The sequence below is a fragment of the Thermobia domestica genome, chromosome 11, assembly GCF_964235325.1.
Source record: "Thermobia domestica chromosome 11, izTheDome1.hap1.1, whole genome shotgun sequence".
NCBI lineage: Eukaryota > Metazoa > Arthropoda > Insecta > Zygentoma > Lepismatidae > Thermobia > Thermobia domestica.
This window is the reverse complement of record NC_137464.1, coordinates 11,335,422-11,348,433: the sequence shown is the minus strand read 5'-3', so window position 1 is coordinate 11,348,433 and position 13,012 is coordinate 11,335,422. Positions and strand designations below refer to the sequence as shown.

Sequence of the window (13,012 nt, the reverse complement as noted above, 5' to 3'; positions counted from 1 at the left end):
CTGTGAGGTTAAGAAACCCCTACCATTCCTACAGGTGAAGAGGGAGACGACACGTAAGAATAATCAACAATGACCGAAATTACTACCGAATCCATAGTTTTCGGAGTTGCTGAGATGAACAGTGACACTTCCTATATCGTTTAAATCCAAATTCAGCCCTGCAACTTGCGGGAGGTGGAGATATATAAAAGTGATCGAAAATGACGGATATCAGAGAGCGATCCAGTAACAGTAAAAACTGACTGACTAACGGAACATTTTACTATTTTTTCTTATTTCAACCCAGAGAAGCAGGTAATTGGCGCGAGTTTGAAATAAAAATTATTTTAATACAAGTACCGTTTATTTGCATTTTCTTTAATCTCTTTCATAAACAATTAACATTTTGTCTAACTTTTAGATAATAATTAAAAGTATGTACGTTCATATATTCTTCTTAAATGACTAATAAATAAAGATATGCGAAGGTTAGGCAAGTTTTTCATTTATTTTAATAATTCAACAACAAAATTTCATTTATAACCATGTGTCACATACCTAAGCACACACCAAGCACGCTCAAATTCAAGAATACATAATAGTTTTCTTTAAAAAAAATGGAATTAAAGGATTCTATAGTATTTTATTTTATCTTTTACATAAATACTAAGGAATCTCTCCCAGAAAACTAGACAATATGTTTTACAATGCTTTACACTGAAATGATGACTATCAATGGGTGAAAACTTCCACTCCTGACAACATGATTATATATATATGTGTGTGTACGCTTTTCGTTTTGTTGATTGATTGATCACAGTTCAGCTATCGACAGTCGCTGTCATCCACTTTATCGGAACTGCAGAAGGCTAATTCTCAGTCCAATCACGTCCATTCCTACCTCTGCCACAGTACATACTTTGCAGACGGATCCTTTGAACTGAGGGAGATAGCTGGCGCCACACAACGGACATTTCTCTTCAGGTTTTCCTCTGTAGATGGGTCTGTAGGTCTGGCCACACAAGGCAAACGGATTGTGTTCATCATACTGCAACTGGTGCTCATCTACAGGGTTTTTGTCGCAAGCCTATCAACAAGAAAGAACATAAATTTTATTCAAATGAGATTTTTTACTATAATGTTGCATAGACTGATGGTTAATATCTCGATTTTAACAGGAAGTTTTGAGTAACTTCAAGAAAAGTTTCAGACTGCTTCTGTAAAAGTTCTAATATTTAAGAGCGCAACTTCTGTTACACATATATCTAAAAATACATCGGGAAGATACTGTTCACCACCATCTTACGGTCTGCGATCGAACTAAGACTCTTTGCATCAGAGGTAAGCACTCTAACACAACCACTATATCCCTCTACACATGTTATTATAGATGCAGTTTACAGTCTATGTAACTATTCAGTCCACTGAATTTAATGAACCAACTAACTACATTATTTTTAGAACATAGCAGTGTACTCAGAAATAACCAGGATTGCTTCTTGGTGGGAATATGTCTCTTTCGGATCTCATATTACATTGTAGGTCCAAATCTCATACAGTCCCAATGCTTAAAAGAAACATAAGTTTGAGTCAAGCAAAATACACCTATTGTTATCTACAGAAATCAAGTAAAATTTACAAAAATATTACTAGTGATCATAAATCATTCGCAGTGACGACCCACTTCCAAAACTAATGTTGAAGCGTTGCTCTGGTTTTATTCAATTTCTGTGTAAGACTTAATTTTATCACTGAGTACACGCCTTTCATCGTACCACACAGTACACTCTCTCTCTGCGCTTAGAGCAAACCGCGCATACAATGTATTGTCGGGGCAATTCCTTACTTCACTCGAAGTATCTGACAAGTTCTTAAATCTTAAATGTAGACTCACTGTAGAAAACAATGTAAGTGCTACCTTGAAATTGTTTCACCTATTTTATTTTTTGAATACGTTTATGTCTTAGTTAGATTTTCATACTTGGTTATATGCTAGGTTGTGATTCTAAGCAATAGTATTTTCTATCTTTTTGACGCTTGGGCACAATTTACTATCTTTTGTTTCTACTGTTACAGTAACTTTTGTTCTTGGCACTTACATTGTTTTATACAGCGAATCTTCAAATGTAAAACCAAGGCCAATGTGCGATAGGTTTTACTGTTTGTAGTACAGGATATGTCATCCTGTAAATGTAACAGGACTTTTGGATCACTTTTGTACAGCAGTAATAGTAAGATTCAAAACTAATACCACCTTTTTCAATACGTATGGTTTTGTTTATATGGCAATTTATTATTATTATTATTATTATTATTATTATTATTATTATTATTATTATTATTATTATTATTATTATTATTATTATTATTATTATTATTATTATTAAATGCAGAATATTAAAGATACATACAAACAAGCTTACCTGTAAAATCTTTCTAGTTTGTTGTGCTACTTCAGGTCTCGGTCCTAATTCTAACAATCGTCGAGCAAACGAGGCAGCCGTCTTATAGTTCTTGAGCTTGAAGAACAGGTTGAGAGCCGTTCGGAGGGTTAGGATTTGATGTACAGGCTGAAGATTGCAATGCGTGAAATATGCAGCCATCTCACATATTCGTTTCTGTTCCTCTAATGTGCTCTTTGGAAGCTCCTTTCTAGCCGTTTCCATTGTTAAACCTGAAAGATAAAGTAAGGTTTATCTATTTGCTAGAAGGTACATATTAATAATTAAAATAAGCGCTAACCTCGTATTCCGAAAGAATGTTTCGTATTTTATTTATATAATTTCGACTCTTACTGGGGTCTTCTTAAGCAATTCTCTCCTTATCATTTTCTAGAATGTTCATTCAAGAGGGAGAACCATCACCATTATTCCATTCATGAATCACCAAAACTACGAATCTTCAACTTTCTCTTGTAGTATCTCACAGATTTCCACTTTTGGCCTTTGTATTTGAAAACTGAATTATAGACATGTAAATGATAAAACTAATTATTTATAAAATGGTTGAACAAAATGATTTAGCTAAAGAGTATTAAGTTTTTAATTCCCAAACGGGCCTATCCGGTTTCCATAAGGACCAGACTGTCACGTGATCTCGCGTGCTAAATCAAGTCTAGATTCCAAACCCAGATGTGTACTATTTCAAGCACGTAATCTCCGCGTAGGGCGCCCTGGGTAATTCGCAGAAGATGCATATACTTTATCATTATTATTGATTTTACTCAAACAACTTGGCTTTTGACAATATTCTATCCAATATTTACCTTACGTGCTACACATCGTTTATAAGCACTTCATTATGTATTTGCAATTAGCTTTCAATTAGGCATCTCTTTATTATAGTTTTTGAGATATATGGGCGACTTCAGTTGTTTCATTGATGTTCCATTGACTTCGACGTTCATGTTTCGTGATATTTTTCATGTTCCATCCATTTTAGGACGATTTATTTCTTGAATGTAGAATCTACATAGTCTGTTCTATCTTTAAGCTGGATTTCAGCATCTATCTCTTTTTGGTTTTTGAGATAAGTGGAAGAATTATTTGGTTTTCATTGATTTTCCATTGACATTAATGTTGTGTGCTTTTTTCTTTTTAATGTTCCATCCACTTTAGGGCGATTTGCTTTTGGAATATGTAGAATCTACATAGCCTCTTCTATATTTACGCTGAATTTCAGCCATCTTTTTTTTTTTTTTTTCGTTTGTCTGTTTGTTTGTTTGCTTTTGAGATAAGTGGAGGAATTATTTGTTTTTCATTGATTTCCATCGACATTAATGTTAATTTTTTTTTCTGTGTTCCATCCTTTCAGGACGATTTGCTCTTGGAATATAGAATCTATATAGTTTCTTCTACATTTGAGCTGAATTTTAGCCATCTCCCCCAAAGTCTGTTCACATCATTGCAATCGGATAGGCCCTTTTACAAAAGGAGCAACAAAAAATGTTCACAGGAGAAGTTCAGTTTAGTTACTTCAGCAAACAGATTGTGGATACGTATGAAAATGGACTCACTTTGCACAGTAGCGTTGGAAGGAAATGTGCGTTTGAACTTCATACTTAGTTTCTTAACGTTATTAGTAGTACACTTTTGCAGTTAGTTTAAAAAAAAAAAAAAAAAAAAAAAAAAAAAAAAAAAAACTGAGAGGCAAAATTGTTTAAGAGTTAAGAAATGTAGTTCTATTGAGATACTTAGTTGATTATTCTTTACAATGCTCCTCTTACATGTGTGTGTATGTTACAAATGTTAATTTAATTCTTAATATAAAGTTAACAATTATTAATATACACGGGTCTATGATAAGTCTTGGACTCTAACATTTCTTTTACAAAGTCAAAATACACGAATATTAATAGGCAACACACTTGCGTATTTCCAATACCGCAAAGGACTTCTACAGAACAAGTGAACCAAAAAATTAGATCTCATTTAACGTCACAGCCTATTTTTTTAATTACTTCTTTTAATAATATGTTACGCATTTCCTTGTATATGATGAAGATTCAGAAAGTGAAGACAACACTCATAAAGTCTGAGTTGTAGGTGAGAATTTCACTGACTTAAGAAAAATACCTGAAATTTATATTTAGATTTGAAATATACCAGGCTTAAATATTTATAAACAACAGTTGTATAATATACAAGTAGAAAAGCAGAGAAACGTAGAACTGTTTGGTACATACATATTTTGCTCTAATGATGTCGATATTTCACAAAGCACTAAAGCAATAAGCACTTGACTAACTCACCCAAAATGTACTCCCTGCAGATCTGCAACAATTGCTGAGCTTCTGCAATTTCTTGCCTCGTTTCGACAACAAGCAGAGGAATACTGAGTAAGATGGTTCGCAACTTCTCTATCGCTTCATGGAATTTTCCGCCGGTGGTCAGTTGATAGCACACCTGCAAAAACACATTGAAATCTTTAAATACTATATACTATATATACATACTGCTACTTGAGTAAATGTCTCAGATAGTCTTTTAGTTTTGATACGAAAGTGAATCAGTACAACGCTTAATGCCTACCGTTATAACAGTTACTGATTAACCTTAATATGTTTATACATATACTTCAAAGAAAATTGTACAAAATAATCATGTTCGAACTGTCAGAGCTAAGTGTACATTTTATTCACATGATGCATTATATCCAAGATAAACAGACACTTTGTTATTAAGAGCCCTGTAGAACTGGCGTGGCGATCTATTGGTCGAAAAAATGACATGAAATCTTTTAGTTTAACGTCCCACCATTATTCCCATTAGGCTAAGGAAGACGGATGATTAAGGCAAGTGAATGATGATGACTGTGAACACAATTTCCTCGTAAATATCCCTGACAATACAACTACAGACGTTATTGCTTCACCTACCTGTAACCTTTGGACCAAATCGTTGAGTTTTAAGCCTATCGCAGGTAATCCTCCTTTTGCCCCTGCATCCTTCCAGTTCCTATGCGGATGCCCGTACAATGGCGGAAGAGGAGAAATGGCTGTGTACGACGTTCTCGAGCGACTGAATGTACTGAGAAACAGCGTCCGATAAGGAGCAAAATTCACAACGCCAACCTGTAATTAGAAATATTTGTTAATGTAAGCCGTTTGCATAACAGTATTGTAAACACACACATCACACTTACTTCTTCTCTTTTCTATTATGTTGGAGTTTATTGAATAAGTGTGAAATCGTCGAATTCTCGTTGCCTTTACTGACAGCACTGTCAAAATAGGTAAACGTCACGGGGTTAATAAAAAAAAAGTAACGTACTATTCAAAATATAAATATCTTAAAGCTTCCATTGTGGGATTGTCAGAGTACAGAAATCTAAAACTGTTGTCCTTTTCGTTTAAAAGCAGAGAAATTCAATGACTAAACATTATTTAATAAACCCATAACAGTAAACAAAAGTACCGGGTGAATATTTTTAATTAGAGAGCTATAATTAGAAATATATTAAGATAAATGAAATAAGCACTAACTTTGTATGCCGAAAGCTATTTCTTCTTTTACGTAATTTCAAATATAGAAGTAGGAGCGAGAAAATATAACAGGTGACTAGTTTTCGATACCTGGGTAGTATTATCGATAGTAATATGAAGTGAGAACGTGAAATAAAAACAAGGACAGAAATGACGAAAGAAGCCTTTAGGAGAAAGAAAAGTCTATTCTGTAGGTTCGTGTGGAGTATTGTATTGTATGGAGTAGAAACATAGACATTGCGCAAAATTGATGAGAAACGATTAGAGGCTTTCGAAATGTTGGTGTGGAGAAGAATGGAGAGAATCAACTGACTTGAGCGGAAAACGAATGAGAGGGTGTTTAGAAATGGTGGGGGAGGGAAAAAAACATTTTAGATATTATTGAAAAAAGGAAGAGAAACTGGTTAGGACATTGGCTAAGAAGGAATTGTATCGTGAGAGATGTGCTAGAGAATCTGGTGGTAGGACAGAGAGGAAGCAGAGGAAGGTGAGAGGGACTGGAGACTGCTTATTTATTTTTTTTTAATATATATCCTATAATGTCCATTAACAAGTAACTGAAAATATATTTTACGCTCAAAACCTAGGAAATAAATTGATACGAGGGAGGATCAAAAACTAAGCTTACAAGGCCGATATTTCTGTAGTTTTGTCTGTTATAGACGAATGCAGAGTATGCGATAATTTTAATACATGAAGTTGGCAGCTGTGAAGTTTCAGCCACTCGCTACTTTCGGTGCTAGTTGTATGTAAACACAAATAGTTTCTCGTTTGGAAAACTAGTCTCGTGAAGAAGATCGCTCAGTTATTCGATTTCTGTGGGCAAAACATGTAACCGCGGCTGAAATTCACCGGCAGCTGATAGATGTTTACGTAGAGACTGTTATGTCTCGTCAGTGTGTTGCAGAATGGTGTCAAAAAGTTTGCGGTGGTAGAGCTCGCGCACCCGCATACAGCCCAAAAGATCACCACGCTGTTGAAGCAGTTTCGCTGGGACATCAACCACTCTCCCTACAGTTCGGACCGCGCTCCAAACGACTTTCATCTGTTCCCGCACTTTGAAGGAGCACCTAGGCGGCCGTCGCATCGCTTCAGACGAGGAGGTAAAACACTTGTGACAACGTCTCTGAATACGCAAGGACAGGATTTTTTTTTTTTTTTTTTTTTTTTTTTTTTACCAGGAAGGAATCTTCAATCTCATCCCACGATGAGGCAAGTATCCCAACCGATATGGAGACTATGTTGAAAAATAATGTATGTACTATCTGTTGGCTGTATTGGTTGTATGAAATAGTATATACTCGTTTACTGCAGACTGTAACCTTACTTTCCGATTACTCCTCGTATAATTTACGCTCAAAAATTTAAAAATACAATTAAGTCACGCTGCATTCTACAAAGATAAACACATTTATAAACATGTTTTAGTTACAATGTCCCTTTACAAAAATCAAAAACCGTAAAAATTCGTGTCAAACATCCAAGAAAAAAATCAAATACAAGTAAGCTTCAACAGAGGTCAGGTAGACCAACAGAGAAGACTGAAATGAAATATAACCATAACTATAAAAGTTACATGGGTTAGAATAACACATAGGTGTACTGCATTATTTTTGAACGTAACTAAAATAACTCCGACTCTTGACACCAGATCGGGAATTGAACTCTGTTAATATACGTAATTATCTTGTCCTTTGTTAAATACTGTTAGTATATTATATACTATGGTTGAATCCTGTGGTCCACCCCGAACTAATTTACCCATTTCTAGTAGAGCTAGGATATTATTCCTTAGTAATTAATGACCGAATTTTCTGTAGTTTACACACAAAATTTGAATTTCTTAACATGTATGCATTTCTTGATTCCAGATATCTAAATGATCAGAAGTATTAATTTGTTAGCAGAATGCGAGTTTGTCAAGCAGAGAACCATTACTAAATACTCGCAGGAACAAGTAATGATTCCAACCGAACTCTCAGCAATATATCAGCAACTGAAGAGGAATCTATTGAGTCCTGCTGTTACCAATTTAAATGTAGAGAATATCCTGTCAAGATGAACATGGGGACGGACCTTCAGAAACGTGTCACAGAATTGTTTACTAGCCAAGTACATGATATACTGATGCAAAATCAGAGAAAGACACTCTGGAGCACAGGCTTCCCAAAGTTAGTATACACAAGGCAAAGAATTATATATATATATATATATATATATATATATATATATATATATATATATATATATATAAGACAATAATTGTAAGATGGATAATGTTAATACAAAAGGAGAGTTGAGATTTGCAACCAAAGAACATTTTCAACAACTTTTAGTTAAATACACAAAATTTCTTAATAGATAGGTGGCGATGAATGGATCATGGGTTTACCACTATGATCTTGAAATCAAACTTTTAAGGTCATATCAATGGCGCACCGCTGCCACAAGTGCATCGATCTGCAACGTAATTATACTGAAAAATGAGGTTAAGAATTATAATTTTGCTACAGAAATAGATCTGGAGTGAGCACTGGGATAATATTCTCATACTTACTTGGTCATGTAATAAACGAAATGCAGATTCGAAAGAGCCTGCCAAAATATGATCCACAGGAAGCTGAGAATTGTTGGCCCAAATTTGAGTTTGTGGTGGACCTTTGACAGGGGGAACGAAGTAGCCAGCTTCTCCTCCAGCCGCAGGATGAAGAGACGCTTCTAATTCAGGTGGAAGCTCTATATCATCATCTACATCCCAGCCGCCTCCTGAGAATTTGAGAAAATATTAACATGTATAAAGATTAAAATCGTAATTAGGTTATCTATTATGTCTATTTCTATTGAAAAATACATTAGGTATTGAACAAACAAATCAACCATGCAGGTGAATAATCTTTCTAAAGAGTAATCGTATGCATTTAATTTGTTGAAGTACAAAGATGTATGTTTTCACTACAAAAACGTATAAAGTATTCACCAATATTTAATTGTTCTCATTTTACTATTTTCTATCTTTTCTTCTTTCTTTCTACACTCCGTCAATGAGCCATTCATGGCTACAAAGTTCAGTACTTTTAATGTGCATTTGTTTCCAATAAGCAAATACATTTTTCGTTGTTTTTTTAATTAATTAATTAATTTTCGTTACCTTCTTCTGCTGCAGCAACAACGACATCTCCATCTTCTCCAAATGGTTCCTCTTCCAAACCCAATTCCGCATCATCTCCCCACCCTTCATCTCCTGTGTCATCAACGCATTGTACATTCATAGCTGCACTCACTACGCCTTTAGAACGAGCAGCCATTGCACCTTCGAAGAAACCCTGCAAAACACACATTAAATTACGGTTTGCATTATTTTTCATTAAAAGGCTTGTCAAATGAGGGATCCTGACACTTCTATACATGTACAATCAATAGCAAAAATTAGATTAACCTACACAATTTTTCTCAAAAAAGTATTTAAGTACAGATTACAATTAACTTAATAAATAAATGGTAAACTAAAGGAAGTGCTAAACTATCTGCGCAGTAAATTTAAGTAGCTGCACGGTTTCTTTTTTCTTTACTCCAGGCTTCTCATGTAGGCCAGTTGTTGGTTGCAGACACGCAATCAAAATTATTGATGAGTTGATTTTGAGTTTAACGTTCCTTTCAGCAGCGAGGCTATATGAGACGGAACCTACTGATTAACATGGAATCACATGAGCTCCCGCAGGGAATCGAACCCGGGCTTCCCCAACGCCAAAGGCGCGTATGCTAACCGTCAAGCCACAGAGATCCTCAAAATTATTTACCCCAATAAATTAAATCATTGTGCAAATAATTAAGAATGTTCCTTAGCCTTTCATTTAGTAAAACATGCCCACTGCATGAACTCACTCTTGAATGAATGAAAGAGAAAATGGAACGAAATCTTTAAGTTTTACGTCCCACGGTTATGTCGGCTACGCTAAAGGATAAGGTAATAACGAGAAATGAATGAAATGGTGGAATGGAGAAAGTGAGAGGAAACGGGAGAACCCCGAAAAAACTCACGCACATGGTGTTTGTCCACCACAAAGCTTATTTGGCGCGAGCTGGGATCGAATCAAAGACCCCATGCAGCAGAGTGAACGCACTACTACTACTGGAATGAATGAAACAAACAAAGAATGAATGAATGGATGAATGAAAAAAGAACATGAAAGAATGACACAAAGGAAGAACGAAAAATAAATAAATAAATAATGAATGAGTGAATGAAGAAAAAACTAACTAAATTTTACGTATATGATATTTTCTTTAAATTACAGGAACATGAACTTCACGAGTTACCTGCATTTGGAATTTTTTGAGGGAAGAAGTAACCTAATTTTTGCTTATGACAGTACCATTAAAAATACTGCCCGAAGTCTAGCAGCAGCTGGTATATGACATCCTGAAAGAAGATTTTAGACTGGGAGAGGCCCACTATATCATACAAGCATGCAGCTAATGTTCCATCTAAAATGTTGATACTCGATATATATATATATTCCCTGAACCGAATAAATACAGATCGCACGCTGGGGGATCTTGGATTATAGGATGAATCTTCCAGCACTTCTGAATGAAACTGTCAATGTGCGATTGTTTTCTGAGATGTATGTTGCTGGGAGCTGCCACCAACTGATGAATGACAATAGGTATAGTGCCTTTCGGGGTTAAGATCCTACCACAGCATCTTATATATTGCCAGAAGAATTTTCCATTCAAAACACAGGACATCTTCACGAGTTTACTAGGCTACATTTTCATTTGACCACTCCAGAAAAAAATAATAAGGTAATATGTACGAGGATCAGTCAAAACGTTAGTTGCACTGCTTAAGAAAATAAAATAGGATAGAAATTTTACAATAATTTTATTTGTATCGTAAAATTCCAGTCACAATCTACTTTTCAACGTAATTACCTCTGTTATTTAAACATTTGTTCAGCCGTAGTACAAGTTTTTCTATGCCTTCTGCAAAGAAATCCCGTCCAATGCCCGATAATCATTCTTGGGCTACAGGTTTCACCTCGTCACCCGAGTGGTATCGTTGCTTTGAAAGTTCTTCTATTGTTATGCGTCTGTTTGCAAGAATACATTCATTCATGCAAGTAACGATTTCCGGATTTGTCACAGTTGATGGTTTATCCTCGCGTTCAGCATCGTCAATATCTGTACGTCCGTTCTCAAACATGTTCCACCACTTCACGATAGCCTGACGTGACATTGCATTTTCACCATACACCTCATGCAACTGCCAATAAATTTCCGTGCATTTACACCTTTTCGCCCACAAAAAACGAATCACTGCACGCATTTCCAATTTGGACGCCACTTGCAGCTGTCGAGACATTTTACGACTGATTATTATTACAACACCTCCACTTGCCTTGTGAAAGCCGCTACGTCACACGATACAGCTACATGTCTTCAGTCTTGCTACACAGTTTCATCGAAATAGCCTTTGACGAAAATATTTACGAAGGAGTGAAACTAACTTTCTGACTGAGCCACGTATGATCCAAGAAATACATAAACCACTGAAACGAAATTACATTTCAACTTTCAGGTTTTGCAATTAAAGTGTTTAAGCTGGAAGATGTATGATATATACAAATGAATAAAAATTAATGAAATGATCAGATGAGGTAATAAGATGATATACGAATCTTACCTTTGCTACTGTAAGCAACGGCCAATTGGTTTCAGCCTGCATTATGGGTACTGGAGGCCACAACAAAGTTGCATGACTATTCATTTCAGGTAAGTAACCCTTTGAATGCTCAAACTGTGACTGGATTTCCTCTGCTTCCTCATCAAAGCCATGATGTGCAGCCGTCAGGAACGCCAAGTGTTGCTGTCCACAATTCTGAAAATAAGAAACCATGGAAGTCGTGTAACTCTTCCAGTGAAACAAACTGTAATGTAACAACTCTTTGTACTTAGATGAATTAGAATACTTCTGTACTACAAGTAAAATACAACTCCGTCTTAGTTGTTCCCCAACTATGCTTCACCCAAAAAGAAATACTAAGTGTTTCACGGACTTACCATCCGCTCTGACAGAGAACTGACAGGAAGACTATTTAATTATTATTATTTTAAAGAGCATGGTCAAACCAAACTTCGTAATATTAATTGGTTCTCTATAGTTCCTCCTATTCCAGAAACAAGCATGTCAATGTATCACAAACATCACGGCTCACTATTCATGTTCAAAACAGATGAAGTGAAATGAAGTATTTCAGTTCAACGTCTCACGATTGTAGCTTTCGACCAAGGAAGACACTGATTAAGGCAAAGGAATGATGATGAAAGAATTGGTGGAATCCGAAAGTGGGAGGGAACAGAAGTACCCCATGTTCAAAGCAGCATTAATGTGACTAATACTCAATACCTTTTGAAGCATTCTGTCTCTACACAATATTTTATTGATCAATATATTGTTCTACCGAAAGTGTTCATCCTTGTCCAACTATCCCCTTCGGTCCTTCCTAGTTCAATAAAGAACAATGCCGACAGCTCTTGTTTATCTTAGATGTCTTAACACCTAAAGGGAAAAAAATGAAATGAAATCTTTAGTTTTACGTCCCACGGTTATGCCGGTTAGGCTAAAGGAGACGGTGATGATGAGAAATGAATGAAATGGTGGAATGAAGAAAGTGAGAGGAAACGGGAGAGCCCCGAGAAAACCCACGAGCACGGCGTTTGTCCACCACAAAGTCCACACGGCGCGAGCTGGAATCGAACCAGGGACCCCAAGCACCGGAGGTGAACGCTCTACCACTGAGCCACCGTGCCCCCAACACCTAAAGGAACAAAGCACTACGTACAAGCAGTGAAGATATACAATATACATATACATCAAACTTCAGAATAGTTATTTACGTTAGAAACCGGAGTTAAACCAGAAAGGGGAAAATTTTGATAAAATATGGACACCGCTCATATATCGTATTTGTCGCTCAAAGAATTCATCACTCACATTCGATTTAAAAAGAAAACGAAATTTCAATTATCTTCAGTGAACACCCTCAT

At 35.8% G+C, this 13,012-nt stretch overlaps 1 protein-coding gene across 2 annotated transcripts in view; it reads right to left on the bottom strand.

Annotated features, from left to right (window-relative positions):
- Positions 1 to 335: 335 nt before the first annotated feature.
- alphaCOP (coatomer subunit alpha) overlaps positions 336 to 13,012 on the bottom strand; it is a 111,833-nt gene continuing 99,156 nt past the window's right edge. For both annotated transcript variants that reach the window (XM_081730022.1, XM_081730023.1), the window contains exons 13-19: positions 11,649 to 11,843; positions 9,111 to 9,285; positions 8,520 to 8,728; positions 5,357 to 5,551; positions 4,730 to 4,883; positions 2,403 to 2,653; positions 336 to 1,066 (exon numbers count right to left, since the gene is read on the bottom strand). In XM_081730022.1, the coding sequence (XP_081586148.1) occupies positions 830 to 1,066; positions 2,403 to 2,653; positions 4,730 to 4,883; positions 5,357 to 5,551; positions 8,520 to 8,728; positions 9,111 to 9,285; positions 11,649 to 11,843 (1,416 nt within the window). In that variant the 3' untranslated portion in view covers positions 336 to 829. The remainder of the gene's footprint in view (positions 1,067 to 2,402; positions 2,654 to 4,729; positions 4,884 to 5,356; positions 5,552 to 8,519; positions 8,729 to 9,110; positions 9,286 to 11,648; positions 11,844 to 13,012) is intronic.